The sequence below is a fragment of the Alnus glutinosa genome, chromosome 10, assembly GCF_958979055.1.
Source record: "Alnus glutinosa chromosome 10, dhAlnGlut1.1, whole genome shotgun sequence".
NCBI lineage: Eukaryota > Viridiplantae > Streptophyta > Magnoliopsida > Fagales > Betulaceae > Alnus > Alnus glutinosa.
In genome coordinates this window covers 21,053,621-21,070,655 of record NC_084895.1, presented here as the reverse complement: position 1 = coordinate 21,070,655, position 17,035 = coordinate 21,053,621, and the positions used below count along the sequence as shown (strand labels likewise).

Here is a 17,035-nt window from a genome sequence, read left to right as displayed (position 1 = left end):
AACGTAAGAGATTACCCCTGATTTCGCAAGCTAAATGCTCGTTGTAAAACAAAATTGCATAAAATGTTGACTTGGAGTGCGTTTGAAAAAAAAAATGGTGATTTGAAGAAGAAAAAAAAAAAAAAAAAAAGATTGACTACAACATAAGTAGTGTAGTTTTTTGAATGGTAAAGATCTAGTTTTAGGTTTCTTATAAAAAAAGAAAAAATAAAAATAAAAAAATAAAAAAATAAAATAAAAAAAATAAGTTAGATCTTGACCATTGAAAAAATTACAGCACCTATGCTATAGTTTTTTTAAGCACCTAAGCCAAATTCAAAAAAAAAAAAACAAACAAACAAAAAATCAAGTTTCCAAGTGCTTTTGTTTTAAAAAGTGCACGATTTTAAATAAAAAATCGCATTTTCATTTAATTAAGTTTTGAAATCAAAAGCCTACTAGCAAAGGGAATGTGGAAGCATCAAATTTTAGCAAAACAGAATAGCCCTTACCGATATCACAAACTGCCCTCGATATGAACAAAAGGAACCATCAAAATTCTAAAAAAAACAGGTAAAGGTGATTCAATTACTCATTTACTAGGGGATATCTAACAGAAATCTCATGCTTCCATTATAAAGCGTGTTTAGCAGGCATGTACATTTGAAATCATTGCTACCAAAGAGAGGATACACAACATAGTAAAGCAGCATATAGCCATGTACAAATTCTAAAAGCAACAAAAGTTTTTGACATCCTATCTTGAATATTTTGATTTTCCATCCTTCCAAAAAGAAAAAATCTATTCTAACTTTCACAAATCCAGCTAACCTGAAACTCTCCTGCTCCACCTCTTTGAGCCGGCTCTTCGCCTCCCCCGTCTTCTTGTGTTCCTTGGGAGATTCGACTTGGAAGCGGAACGTGACTTCACATTAGATTGTACATTAGGCACAGCAGTTTCTGAGGGCAAGTCACCGGTTCCTAAAACCTGAACTAAAGGAATAGTTTTCTTGTCATCCATTGGTACCTGAGGCTTCTCTATGAGTTGACTTCTAATTTTTTCAAGAGCATCCAACTCTTCCTTGGCTGCCTCATTATGTATCAGAATTCCATCCTCAGTCTGCAGGCATGAAGAATATATTAGTTGCAATATATAATAATATGTGCAAGCGAATATGTTGTTCATAATTCCAAATAACAGGGCTCATTTAAGAAAGTCCGTATCTACCAAATGAACAGTGCATTAATATAAGACAACACGTCCACGTGTCTGCATGGATGAGAAACTTCACAGACAAAGCTACTAACTCTAGGAGCCAAATCACAGAAAATGGGACACCTTGAATAGATCCTTTCATGTCACATTGATCATGACAAGAACAAAACTTGTTCCATTTCACCAAGTACACGAGGTCATTGACTAGAAATAGAGATATAACATCCCAATCATGTCAACAATTTTCTCTCAAAAATTAGTTGGACTCACATAAAACCAATACCAGAAGGTACCAAACCAACAGGAAATTAAAAATAACCAAACCCTCTAGCATTGTCCATTAATATCTATGGTAGGCTACCAATGTCAAGTAGAAAAGAAGGCTTACATGGTCATGGTTACTACCTAATATCACATCATGACGCAAAAGAAATACTTACATTTTCACATAAATCTGCAACCTGAGGCTGAGCCATGCTTTCAATTATACTAGAAAGAGGGTTCACGACTCCGTGACTCAAAGCTGTGCCTTCAGGCATAGGTAAATCTCCCATGTTACACTCAGGTAAATGCCGAGAAGAAGTAAATAGAGATCTAGCTGTCAATCTATGTCCACTACCAGGAGGAGATGCAGGATCTTGATCAGAACTGGTCAATGCATCAGATGGTGCAAGCAAAGTCAGCTTATTTACGGAAGAGTACTTCCAAGGATTTTCACTAATCACCTTGTCAATTCGGGTCTTCAGCTTGTGAGCTTGTGAATGTGCCACTTCAATCCTCTGGAGGATCTGTTCCATGAAATTATCATCATTTCCAAATTCAAGAGATGACCACTCATCGTTTATTCCAAACTCATCATTGCCATTAGTAATCTTATCTGCAGAAATCACAAAAGAAAATTTGGGCCAATAAGTATTGCTGGTGGAAAAAAGACTAAAATATATATTTCCTACAAAACTAGAAGAAAATCAATATGTTACTTCAAAATCTAAGATCCTGCTCAAAGAGATCACGATACATTGAAGCTCTAGACAAATCACCATCTTCAATATACACAAATTTCTTCCAGTATCTAGAAACTTAAAAATACAAGGTGATTTAGTTGTGATTTGATTTTACTTAATCAAAGATACATACATTAACATATAATTCTATAATTGTGAAATACCCTGTAAAAGTCACATTTTCTTCTTACATTGATTCGTTAATCATTAAATGGTTTCAGATAATAGTTTAACCCTGCTAAACTTCTAAGAATATATATTAAACACAAGAAAATGCTCATTGATATGACATTTTTTTTTCTTATTTCACAGTTAACTAATATGCTTTAAAATCATCAATATTGGTATTCAAATCAACTCTAGTACTTCTTACATAGATTACCACAATCATCTTCCATAGGAGCACCATCAGCAGCAGACCTCTTCTTTCCTGGAAAACAGAGAAAAAAGGAAAAAGGAAAACCATGTATTATACTTATACTAGGCCAAAAAAAAAAAGGCACTGCACAAATCAGAATTTGTAACTTCATACCATAGTAAGAGAACAGGTTATGTTGTGACATATAAGTTGTTATATCAATTGTCTCTTCAACTCTCTTTCTTTTCTTCCTCTTCATGACTTTCTTTCTAAGAATTTGACTGGAAAATGGTAGAGACTTTGCATCAATATCATCTAATGTAAAGTTCTGAAATTCTAACTGCTTCCTTTGGTCATATACTGCAAGTTCGCTATCGTACTTTAGTGCCTGAGACTGAAGTTCCTTAATTTGAAGCTCTATCCATTTACAGCGCCACATAAGAGGACGTATAAACTTCCTCCAATGAACTGTCAACTTTTTCCTCCTGGGTGATTAGAAGCAGACATAAACAATGTGAACATGACATAATTATTCACAATCAAAAGAAGCCACAATATGCACTCATACAAGGTATGATCAATATTGATAAGACAGAGCAGGTAACTCATTTATTCCCAAGTGTTTTATGTAAGCAGATAAGGAGAAAGTACATTGTATCAGACTGATTTGGCTGAGAAGGTTTTTGTGTTAGTGTGGTATGTAAACACTATTCTGATTTACAATAGATGTGCTGTTTGAGGACTTGCTTTACTGCAGTGGATGACGCTGACCAAGACCAAGAAAAATGAAATGAGAAGCATCAAAAAGAAAAGATTTCATTTTACAGGATTTCAGGACAAGATTTGATTACTCCTGAGATTGAACCATATTGACAGTTTAAATAACAGCAAAAATTGAAGGAGAATTTGAACATTAAGAATACTTGAATGAACATTAAATCTCATTTAAAAAGTTTTTGAACAAAAGAAATTCAAAACCCAATCCATATAATAATAGTTAACTTGGAGGAATAGTGAAAACTTTATCAAGTGGACTTGCCAACCCACTTTAAGTATTAAATAAGGGTCTGGTTTTTCCTAAGTAGATTAGTTTACAATGACCCAATCCAACCAAATTGTAGATGTGGTGGGACCAAGATATCTCTCAAACCTATCATAAAGAGGGATCAAGGTTTCTATCAAATGTCCACCCACTTAAAATATTTGTGCTTCAATAGACAATTTTATTAAGAAGATTAATTTTACAAACCTGAAACTAGACATATATCCATTTTGCTGGGAACAGGATAGGCTCTCAAACCAACGACCCAAATTTCAACCTAACAACTTGGGAATATAATCTACAGATTTGTAAAATCAACATTATGAAAGGGGAAAAAAGAATTCGCATGCGCGCACGAGAGAGAGAGAGAGTCAAAATTTTACAAAAACATAACTTCTAGTAGAGGCACCTAATCTGACCAAAACGTTTGGCTGCACCAAGAAATGAGAATTTAATCTGTCAAACAAAGGACAAAAACGCTTGCTAAGCATCGTTTGGAAATGCAATTGCTTGATCTGAGAGATCTTAAGGTTACATGCTTCATTGGGATTGGAAAATAGCAAATATCTAGAAAAAGGAGGAAAAATAACTAATATTTAAGATGTCCCTTTTCAGTATTACTTGTCTCCCCCTGACCATAAACTCTGCCTCTGCCATTGATTACAATAGGTGGAAATTAACATTCTGACAAATTGTATTTCTTGAGTTTATGCTGGGATATACTTTTATCTTAGCTTCCCTTGTGCTTTTTTTTTCTCTTTGTTCACTGTGCCCTGTTTCTTTCTCTCTTTGAGATGAACAACTTCTGATTCGTCCTTCCACATGATTCTCCATTTTCTATTGAAGGTAAAACCTTCAGTGCCTGCTATGGGAGATTCTTTTTCTTTTCTTGCTTTATTTACTATCAAATGTTCAAGGAACTTGAAAATGCAAGCTAAAACGCATGTGAAATGGAGGTTTTCTTGTGTTCTACCCATATCTTTATATCTCCTAGTCTGATCAGTGGTGATAGTTGAGTGGCCTCAAGGAAATCTCCAAGCGGTTGGGCACATACTAGGATGAGAGTTCGATTCCAGAAATGGGAATCCTCAATCCTATTAGTATTAGCCACCTATAGTCCCACTAATGCCCTGATAGGGCTGTATTAGGCTATGGCTTAGTCAGACTTGAGGGAGCACCTGCGGTTCCCACCATCCAGGCCCCTCATGTGTGGCTCCCAACGAGCAGGTGTTACTAAAGTCACACTTAGGTAGAATAGCTATAGTTAGTCTACCCTGCATGCCTTTTAGCTTAAGAAAAATAATAATAACAATAAAGCAAGAAAAGGAACAGGCATCTTTCCTAATGGTTATGTGGATGGGTATGATGATCTCATGTCCGCAACTCTTCCACTGCCACTTCATAGACAAGAAATAAATAATGCATACAATAACTAATTCAAACTAAAAAGTACCTTAATGGTAATGTGTCAAAAAATCCATCAAATAATCGTGACTCGACTTCTTCATCAGCCTGCATCAAGCCATTCTCTGTCTCAGATTCTGTATTGTCAAAAGAACTTGAATGCTCAGTCACATCCTGACATTCACCTTCAACCAGTACAGCATCAGTTGCAGTTGTAAAGTCAATTATATTAAGCTCCATATTCTCACTTCCATCCTGTTCAGTAGTTCGCTCAACCAATAATGCTTCCATGCCAAAGGTGTTATCCTCACAATTACTAGCACACTGCAGAATCATATCTTCAGGGCCTTGAGGGACAACTGTATTCTTACCGACTGAAACTCCCATAGCAGCTTTGGAGTTCCCTTTGAGCTCTAAATCAGGCCCCATACTGCAATATCAAGAAACCCTACCTCATTATTTTTCAGCAATCTCAAGAAGACTGAACAATTTATCAGCTGCACAATCCATGACCATTGAATCAATGCTGCAATCATATAAATTCCAAATGAACTCCAAAAAGACCTATAACAAGTCTGAAAAAGAGAATTTATCCATAATTCTGAAAATAACCTTCATTGCAATTGCAGAAAACAAAAAATTGACTAAAAAATGAAGATAAAATTCTCAATTTATTTTTAAGCACCCACTAGGCTTAATCATGAGGGGCTCTTATCATTTCAGAATCGTGATTCATTTACCTCAAAGTAAAAAATTTATGAAAACAATTAGGTGAATCCCTCATATTTGGCGGCAAATTCCTACTGAAATCAAAGAAACAGATAGAGAAATACTTTTCAGCTACAGGACCTTAATTTGCCCTAGAACTTTCTTAGAACAATAAGCATGAAGAAACAAAAGTGAGTTCTACCAGATTAGTTTGACACACTAGAAAAATAGCTTTTCCTCATTTATTCATAATACCTGAAGACAAAGATGCTTCCATGCATTCTTGTTTGCGGAAGGTGGAGGATGGCAGGGGCTGTTCTTGGAATCTCAGATTTTTTCTTGCTTTCCAAGATGGGTCTATCCTAATATGCTAGTGAGAGATAGGGTTGATAGATTAAAATGGAAGCTTTAGCAGGGAGGTTGATTTCATGCGCGTTCTATCTATCTGGAGCGCCTGGTATTATTTGTAAATTGGATTTGGAGAAGGCCAATGACCATGTAAATTGGGAGTGTTTGCTTTATTTGTTGGAAAGATGTGGTTTTGGGGAGAGATGGCGAGGTTTGATTGCTCGTTGTATCTCAATTGTTCGTTTCTCTATCATCATCAATGGGTCGCCTTCGGGAATTTTTCGTAGTACACGAGGTCTATGGCAAGGAGATCCTTTGTCTCCTTTACTGCTTGTGTTGGTGATAGAGGCTTTAAGTCAGACGTTGTCTACAACGATGGAAAGCAGGCAACTCTTTGGGTTCTCCGTGGGCTCGAGATATCAAGAGGCTATGATTGTGTCCCATTTGTTACAATTCCGAGATTTGAGATGCTTGCTGCAATGTTTTGAAGCGGTTTTGGGGCTGAAAATCAACTCGTCTATGTTCGAGACTGTTCCTATAGGTGTTGTAGGGGATGTGGAGGATTTGGCTAGCATTCTTGGGTGCAGTGTGGCTTCGCTTCCTATAAAGTATTTAGGTCTTCCTTTGGGTGCTAAGTATAAGGATTCTAAAATTTGGACTAGCATTATTGAGAAGATGGAAACTAGATTGGCGGGGTGGAAGAGGTTGTATTTATCAAAAGGTGGGAGGTTAAAATTGATTAATAGTACTCTTTCAAATTTGCCAACCTATTTTTTGTCCCTCTTCCCTATTCCAATGGGAGTGACTAATCGTTTGAAAAAACTTCAGAGATATTTTCTTTGGGGAGGTATTGGAGATGAGTTTAAATTGCATCTGGTGAATTGGTCTAAGATTTGTTCACCAAAGGTCTTAGAGGGGTTAGGGGTGAGAAACATGATTCAGTTTAATAAGGCTTTGCTGGGTAAGTGGCTATAGCAGTTTGCTATGGAAATGGATGCTTTTTGGAAAAAGGTGGTGGAGATTAAATATGGTAGTATGAGGGGTGGTTGGTGTTCCAAGGAGGTTGGGGGACCTTTTGGAGTGGGAGTATGGAAATGTATTAGGAGGGGTTGGGATGCTTTTGCACATCATGTGAAATATGAGGTAGGAGATGGTTCTAAAGTCTTGTATTGACATGATGTGTGGTGTGGGGATTTTCCTTTGAAGACTCTTTTTCCAGAGTTGTATACTATTGCATGTGGTAAGGATGCATTGGTGGAGGAGAATATGCAAATACAAAATAGTACCATTCTATGGAATATTTTGTTTACTCGACCTGTACATGATTGGGAGGTGTAAGTGGTCTCTAGATTTTTTGAGTTGTTGTACTCTTTTAAAGTAAGGTATGAAGGAGAGGATAAAATTTGTTGGATTCCTTCAAGAAGAAAATCATTTGAAGTGAAGTCTTACTATAAGGTTTTATCTATTCCTATACATTCTTGTTTTTCTTGGAAGAGTATTTGGAAAGTTAAGGTTCCTCCGAGAGTGGCTTTCTTTGTGTGGACGGCTACTTTAGGGAAAATTTGAACTATGGATAATTTACGCAAGAGCAATATTATTGTGTTGGAGTGGTGTTATATGTGTAAGAGTTGTGGAGAGTCCATCGATCATTTGTTCCAACACTGTATCATTGCTACAGAGTTGTGGAGCGTGTTATTGCAACTATTTGGTGTTGCATAGGTTATGCCTCAATCGGTGATTGAGATGTTGGGGAGTTGGAGGGGACAAAGGGGCAACCGGCTGTTGGTGCTGATTTGGAGAGTGGCTCATTTGTGTTTAATGTGGCGTCTATGGAAGGAACAGAATGCACGCAGTTTTGAAGATTGTGAGACTGATTCGCTTAATTTGAATAAGTTGGTGCTACCAACCTTGTTTACGTGGAGAGTGACGCTACATTCTATGTTTGATTGTTCTTTTTCTGATTTTTTAGATTTGTGTTCTTCTATCTTTGGATTAGAGGTATCCTGTATACATCCTGTATATTTTGAGATGCGCCCCTCTGTGCTTTTTTGAAAATACATTACTTATCAAAAAAAAAAAAAGAGTTTAAAACGTTCAGGGTGCAGTTCCCTTGGAAAATTATTAGCCCTTTTTTTGTTTGTAGGGTGGCCTTGGAAGGAGGATTCTAACTATGGATAATTGATCAAAAGGAGAAGTTGATTGGTATTGCATGTGTAACTGCGAGGCTAGGCATTGATCACTTGTTACTCCACTGCTAGGTTGCTAGAGAATTGTGGTCTTTCATTTTTGGAATTCTCAGAGTTTCATGGATAATGCCTTAAAAAGTGGATGAGTTTTACTTTTTTTTGTTGAAAAGGATTGTTTGGAAGGCATAGAAACAGTTTCATTTGGAATGCAGTCCCTCATTGCCTCATGTGGACGATTTGGAAAGAAAAAATCTCACTTTTAATGGGTTGGAATTGCTATTCTTGAGCTTAAATCAGCATTCTATGTTCCTTGTTTGAGTGGCCTATGGCTTTTGGCAATGTTTATACTAATTTTTTTGTAGCCTTCACTGATTATTTAGATCTCAGATTGTAATTCTTCAAGGAAACCCTCTGTATAGCCCTATATACTAGGAACTTCTATTTTTCAATAAAATATTCATATTACTTTCGAAAAAAAAAAATTTCCCAGAAAATTTCATCAAAAACATATCTTTGAGCAATAAAATATTTCTTCCATAATAAGTTCCCTAATAGCCAAAAGCATATATGAATCATAGTTGAAAAAAATAAATAAATAAATAAATCCCACGCAAATACCCAGAATAATAAAAATATAAAATCCAATAATGACATTACTTCGAGTAATAAATCCAAAGGAAAAAAAAAAATCCAATAAAAACTAATCAAAGTTACAATCTTTTTTTCTATGATAACCGCCAAACAAATCGATCGCCCATCAAAAAGAAAATCAGTAACCAAGCATACTATAGCTGAAAGAAACAAAGTAAACCCAAAAACAAATACCCACAAATATATTGAATTTCCAGGTTCTAAGACCCTAAAACAATTCAGTGACAGCTCATAAAACCCTAAACCCTATATATATATATATATATATATAGAGAGAGAGAGAGAGAGAGAGAGAGAGGGCACCTGGGTTTGTGACTTTGTGTATGGGTCCGGTGAAGATCACCGTAGGCGTAAGTTAGCGCCGTGCGGGTGACAGACGAGCTGGTCTTGACTGGAATTTGGGATTTGTGTTTGGTCCCGAAGGGAAAGACAAAAAAATATATGTTTGTACGGACAGTAGAATTGATTGACAGTTCCACACGTGGAGTCCAGTGGAGCCACGTGCTCAGTTCGGAGTTGGGCCTGTTTGGGCTACAAGATTGGCGTTACCCCCACGGTGGGATAAGGATACGCCTAAGCAGGAAGAGTGGTGCATTGGTGTTTAGGTTTAGGCATTCAATGTGAGACACTCAACAATTAAGAAAAAGAAATCAGGAAGAGTGGTGTACTTTCACAAAGCCTTTTTATGACTTTTTCAACCAAATATTTTTTTGTTTTAAAGAACATGAAACATGTGTTACCATATATATTGTTGAAAAGCTCAAAGGCATACATCATGAGAAAAAATATACAAGACCTTTTGGTAAGTTAAAAAAATCTGATTTAAAAAACAATTGCCTAAACAAAATACAAACCAAATATTTTTATTTGTTGTTTCGATCTATGTGGTATTCATGATTGTCAAATTTATGAGGGGATTATATAAAGAGAATACCTTTTATAAAGATGGACCGTAAACCCATCGTTTTACAGTAACTAATTATAAGTAGACAAGTCATCAAAAACCAAGAAATACAAAAATCTTTTGAAACAAATTAAGCCAAGGAAATTGGATGCCCTGCCCTATCCACCCTCTCAGTTGCTCCCACAGTTGTTAGCAGTCAAGTTTATTCAATTAATTCCTCTCAGGCCACCGTAAAATCCTCCACCCAGAAGTTATGACCCCAATGCTCGTTGTGAGTTTCATATGGGTGGAATAGGACACTGGACCAACCGATGTTTCAATCTAAGGCATAGAATCCAGGATCTAATTGATGCAGGCCTACTCAAGCTCGAGAAGGACGAAAGCAAGGTTAATTAGAATGCATCTCCAGTGAAGGGAAATGTTGAAGGAAGCCCGCTGATCGATGTGGCCACTAAAGGGAGAGAAGGGTTGGACTCGTCACTGTTAACATCCTCTCTTGTAGCAAGCGATCCATTCCCAAAAGCTGGTTTCACCCAAGGGTATGTCAACAATAGAGCGGAACCGTCTGTGGTTGGCGACTGAATTTCGGATAAAAGGGGAAAGGCTTGGATTGATACAAGCTGTGTTTGCATAGTTAGAACATGAAAGATTAGACACACTTACTGCGCTTTCGCTGAAGCAAGAGACCACCATGTCTCTCATTGTAAAGAAATGTGTGAAAAAGACAGATACAGATCTGGAGGTTTGGAGAAATGGTTCCGGTGTTTTCATATTTAACGTTTATTGTGCGTTTAAATGATGTGACAATATTTTATTGGAGGCTGCAAAAGTAGAGTTTTACAGCCCATCCTTATTAGATGGGCTCTCTAATATAAAATGTACTAAAGGGTATATGACTATAAGATTTTTTTTTTTTTTTTTTTTTTTTTTTTTGTAGGACAAAGGACCAATTCTTGTATCCCGACTGACACTCGAGTGGCCGAGTAGATAGGGCTTTAAATGAACTGAGTTTGTTTATAAATCATTTGATCTCAACTCACATAAACTCGATTGAGTTCGGTTTTTAATTAATGCTCTATTTGTTTCAGCGTAAAATACTTTTTGAAAAATATTTTCTGCATTTTTCGGTGTTTAGTGCAACCGAAAATAATAGTCAAACCAAAAATATTTTCTGTTTGACTAAGAAAACTTATTTAGTTTCAGAAAATGATTTACATTTTTAAATTATGTAAATCATTTTTCGAGACAAACCCGGGCCACCACCAAACCACCATGGACCATCACTGAGACACTCTCAAGCTACCGTTGGACCAGCGCCAGACCACCACCAAGTCACCCCTGAACCACCATCAAGTCACTCCCGAACCATCACCAAGCCACCCCCAAACCATCACCGAGCCACCTCGGAGCGCCACCAAGACAACCTCGGAGCCACCATGGACCATCACCGAGCTACTCCTAGACCACCATCTTGCCACTCCTGAACCATCACCGAGCCACCTCGGACTACTACCAAGCCACCCTAAACCATCACCGAGCCACCTCCAGACCACCACTGAGCTACCCTCAGTCCATCATTGTACCATCCACGAACCACAATCGAACTACCACCGAGTCACCTCCGAACCACACTCAAACCATCCCTGGACCACCACCAAACAATTATTTTATATTAATATTTTTATGTTATGAATAAAATGGGGTAATTACATTTTCCCCCCATGAACTACCAAGAAATGCGCAATGCCCCCATGAACTACCAACTCGACCAAAATAGAGCATTCAACTACCAAAGACAACAATTTTTCCCCCTTCCGTCAGTTAGATGGGTTAGAAGAAACAGCCAACGGGTCATGTGCCGTTTTACATAGGGGCATGTTGGAAGATTGTGGTAGTTCATGGGGGGAAAAGAGGAAGATGGTGGTAGTTCATGGGGGGAAAAGAGGAAGAAAATGAGGGTAAAACGGTGTGTGACGGTCACGTGACCCGTTGACTGTTTGTTTTAACCTCTTTGACTGACGGAAGAGGGAAAAAGGGTTGTCTTTGATAGTTGAATGCTCTATTTTGGTCGAGTTGGTAGTTCATGGGGGTATCGCGCATTTTTTGGTAGTTCATGGGGGGAAAATATAATTACCCCGAATAAAAATTAACTTTTATAGGTTAATATAATTGCATGAAAATATAAAAAAATATTTGTGATTTTACATACACGCCTACTTGAAAAATGATTTTCTTAAAAATATGTTACAATGAAAAACATTTTATGCCGAAACAAATAGAGCATAAATTAATCAAATTTGAATAGAAATTTAAGCTTGTTTATTACATGAGTTGAACTCGAATAATATCATTTTTATTGTTTTTTAAAATACTGTTTTTAACTTTGTAATAAGAATATCTTAAGTATTTACAAAGATAGTAGATAATTCACTTCATAATATAATAAATATAGCTTAAATCCTTGTGATTGAGAGTCTTGATGTAGATACTAGTGCAGATGTGTGCATGTGTGGGTATGTGACACACATATATGTATTGTGAAATATACATATAGACTCAAAATTTAATTATTTAAGATTCTAGATAAGGTTATAATATATATCATAAGTAGTCTGTTTCATGATAAAAATTTATTACATATATAAAGATGGCGATGTTAATTTTTATAGGTTTATTAAAAAAGAAAAAGAAAAAAGTAATTCATCTTACTAACTCGAATGATAAAATCTTAATAATAATTAAATAACTAATAATTATGATGAATTTATGAAAAATATAACTAATAATAATATGTACTTTATATAATAAATGGTAAAATTAATTAAGTAGCTCATGAACATGCTTGAGCTCATTCAAAATAAAAAATAAATAAATTAAAAAAAAAATTGTATTGTATTTGAACATATTATCTAATTTGGTAATAAGCTCAAGCTTTACTTATGGTTGAAACAAAATTAAATAAATCAAACTTCAACGTTCATTATTCGACCCGACTCGATTACAACCCTACAAGTAAGTATACTCTCATATTATTGGTATAGTTTAAAATCTTCAAACTCACCTAAAGAGTTTACCTGCATTTCTATATACAATATTTATCGACTAGAAAAACAAAAATGTAACTACACTTAGCCTCTTGAAATTATATTCTAAGGAAAAATTACATTTTAACTCCCCAAATTGCCACATATTTTGTAACTAGCCCCACAAACTATCAACACTCCGACTCTGACACCCTAAACTACCAACGACTCTGAACATGGCCACTCCGTTAGCTCTTCCCGTCAAATTGGATGGAAAACCCACCACGTGCCATGCATATGATATTTTAGGACACAAACCACCGAAAATGCCCCTGTCTTTGAACTTGAAATTACGAAATTGCCCTTTTAAACAAAACAAGCATACCGAGTAGTATTTTAACCTAAAACGTGGAGGACATATATTTACGAAAATGTCATTCGGGTAAATAGATGGCCATTTCGCATTTTAACCTAAAATCGTAGACCATTTCACATCTAGAAGCTTCCTTGAAGTCGTTTAAGTGTGGGTGCTATTTCTTTAGTCGAAAATCATCACCGGAGTGTGGGTGTGGTTGCTCTAGCCGAAAATCGTCTCTGGTAAAAATCAAAAATCGTGTGCGTGTTGTGGTGTGATTTTAGCCCTGTTCGTGAAAAACCCAATCTCGTGTGGGTTGCATCACCTTACCAAAGTTGAATCGCCTTGCCGGAGTTTCCTTGCGTCGCCTTGCTAGAGTTGTATCGATGCTTTGCTGGATTTCTATTGCACTACTTGGTAGGAGTTGCGTTTTTCGGCCACCAAAGATAAGAATGATCGATTCCTTATATAATGTCCAACAGATTTGGTGGCTTTTTTATTATTATTATTATTTATATGATTTGTAGCGACATGTTGTCCCACCCGACAACTCCTTTTAGGGGTAGGGTCAGATTCTTTTTGTAAACTGCTACTGGGTGTTGGGACATTGTTTACAATCTTATTTCAGGGTAGGGCCATTTGTCAACTGCTTTGTTTGATTTGTGGTAGGCATAATGAGTAAAATGAGTAAAATAATGTTGAGAAGAATCTTATACTAAATCTGTGTTGGCCAGTCCCCTAACTGAGTATGCATGCATTTCATGCGGTCCAATTAATACTAAAATAATGCAGTAATGTATCATGTAATAATTGTATTAAATTGTGTGAACTAGAATATGTCTTTGTTAAGCTGGTCCACTAATATTTGAATATCTGTTGAATTGTGTGCAGTTCAGCTGTGTCAATACACTTTTAGAATTACCTATGTAAATATCAGGGCCATGGTGGGTCATTCTGCATATTAATAATGCACACCATGCATGCAGTCGTTCGATATGTAAATACCAGTGCCTAAATATCAATCCTTTAATTTGCCTAATGATAAAGTTAAGAATAGATTAATAGACCACTATCACATTACTTATTTATTTATCATGTTTTGTTGTGAATATGGTTGTACGAAAATTTGTTTTCAAGGTGCATTTCGGAGGCCATGTAGATAGGCGGCTTATGAATTCATGTGGGAGGGGGATGTTGATGTCTACAAGGAGGTCGTTGTAGAGGATAAGATGTCATTTTTAGTGGTTGAAAATATTGTTAAAACTTATGGATATAAATCAAGGGACTTAATGTACTACTTACTGCCGGGTAGTACTATTCGAAACGGTTTGACATTAATTGCATCAAACCATAATGTAATTGAAATGGTTAAACTCCATAAAGGTATGTCAATTGTAGAGTTGTACATTGTTTCATTTGATGAGCCTGTACTTGATAGGGAGTATGAATACGATGATGATGGTAATAATAGGGGGTATTATAGGATTGAGCGACATGATTCGTATTGGGATGAGGTACATGAACCGGATTTGTTTGTTGAAAATAATGATATTCTTGGGACTTCCATGGGGGTGGCATGGAAGAGGGTGAACATGTCAGTTGGGGGGCATGAAAGAGTGTCATGCCCCCGTTTTGGAATATAAGGGGAACGCGAACTTGAGCTATAAAACATCCCTATAATTTAAAGCATACACACATTTTTCCAAGAATAGCACATGGCTATATTTCATTATATGAATATATATATATATATATAGTAGTTCTTTAGTTATTACATAATATTTCCAAGATTTTCAAAAAAAATATGCACAATACAAAAGTTAGGCCGGTCTTTATCGATCTATTGCTCTTTAGGGGTGGGGTCTATGCCATCCATAAAGAAAAGACTCTGGTCTACAGTGTCATCTGAAAAGATTGGGGGGAAAATGGGGTGAGTTTGACAACTTAGTAAGGAAAACACAACAATAAAAGTGTAATTTTCTTTTCAGGAATTCTAAATAGAGTTCAAATACTTATACAAATAAAGAAACAGTTAAATAAAATATAATTAGATCAAATGCATGTATCATTTATATAGCATGTAAGTTTTAACCTCCCTTGGCCCAATTCCGCTTTTAACCATAAGCAGCACACGTTTGATTCATTCCAAAGGACAACTATGGGCTCATCCTGTCGTCACAGGGGAGAGCCGTGCCGGGTTGGAAACTTCCCTAGGTGAAGGCCACCCGGCCAATAGCCCACACTTTCGTCCTTCCGTGTGGTTGTCATACTACCCACATAACACATAACACATATATGATCTGAATCGTCTATGACATGGTACCGCGAGGATAAAACTGTGTGCACATGTAACATATACTATGATATCATTAACCTTTGCTCATATGATGCACATGTAACATATATTATGATATCATCAACTTTATTCATATGGTGCACATATTTTAGAAACTATGATTTTTTACCAACTTTATTCATATGGTGCACATGTATCAAATATAAACCAAGTATGATCACATGAGATTTCAATCACATCATATGACAAGAACATTATTATAATGGTAATATAAAAAAGAAAAGTAATATTAAAATAGTTGAAAGAGTTTAGAAAATTCCTGACTTTTTCTTTTGAAAAACTTTGCCGGGGTTTTAAGAGAGTGTTTTCTTCTGAGCAGTATTTTAGCTACCTTCTACCTAAATAAATTGCAAGAAGAAGTTTAGAGAAATATTCTGAGATTTGAAGCCTAAAACTTAAACTAAGGTATCCTATAACATGCAACCATAGATCTCCAAATTACATTACCTATAACATTACTACTTAGTAGACTAAATCGTCAACATTCTAGGAATTTCAATAAGAACTCACCACATAAAATCCCTCCCCAAAAACAGTAACTCCCTTGAATCACCTAATCATTAGTCCAACACTTCATACCCCAAACAAACCAATTTTAGTTAAAAATGATATTATAAAAGTTTTAACATTAAAAAGCTTATATATATATATATATATATATATATATATATATATATATATATATATATTATTTTTTATATCAGATAAGCATAATAGCTTACCAAATATAAATAATGAGTTTTATGTTTCAAAACAAATTAATAGAATAATAATAATCTTATTTTATTCTTATAAAATCCAGGCAGAATAACGACATTAGTATCAATAACGCCTAAAATACTTTAAAATATTAGGGTGGCGCAATAGCGCTTTTGTAAAATAGTAGCTTTTTACTTAGGCATTATAATGACGCTTTTATAAAAATATTTATTTTTACTCGGGCATCATAGCGATGTGATTTATTACTTAAATATGCCACTTGAAATACTCTGTTTAAAAACAACATAAAACACAAAAACATTAGAATACTTTTAAACTCATAAAATCATAAACATTTAAAATACTAATAACTTTAAAATCATGAAGTAAATAATCGAAGCTAAATAAAGTTAAAGTGATATATTTTGTAAAGGTACAAAAGGTTTTTTTTTTATTATTTTATTTTTCATGTTCATTGAATGTTGAGAGAAGAGCTTGTTCTTGTATTTAGAGGAAGTGAGTAATATAAAACAAAAAAATGAATGACTTACGAGAGAGAGAGAGAGAGAGAAGTGGGTCCTTTCCTTGTCTTTCTTTTCTTTGATTTTGTTTATTGCTTCCTTTTTCCCTTAGATGACCAAGACTTTCTCCTTTGCTTTTCTTTCTTAACTTTTTGTTCTTTCTTTTGTACAATACACACACACAAGAAGATTGAGGGAGAGATACTTGATGTTTCTTCTACTTTTCTTTTTAACCCACCGAACACACACACGCCCACATATCCTAGAACTTCCTCTCTTGT

At 35.6% G+C, this 17,035-nt stretch overlaps 1 protein-coding gene across 1 annotated transcript; it reads right to left on the bottom strand.

The window, feature by feature from the left end:
• Positions 1 to 590: 590 nt before the first annotated feature.
• LOC133880179 (uncharacterized) lies at positions 591 to 9,337 on the bottom strand. Its single transcript, XM_062319076.1, has 6 exons — positions 9,200 to 9,337; positions 5,053 to 5,433; positions 2,732 to 3,042; positions 2,582 to 2,629; positions 1,636 to 2,072; positions 591 to 1,099 (listed from the first exon to the last, which is right to left on the bottom strand). The coding sequence occupies exons 2-6, from the start codon at positions 5,430 to 5,432 to the stop codon at positions 806 to 808; spliced, it is 1,470 nt and encodes a 489-aa protein (XP_062175060.1). The 5' UTR covers position 5,433; positions 9,200 to 9,337; the 3' UTR covers positions 591 to 805.
• Positions 9,338 to 17,035: the final 7,698 nt, after the last annotated feature.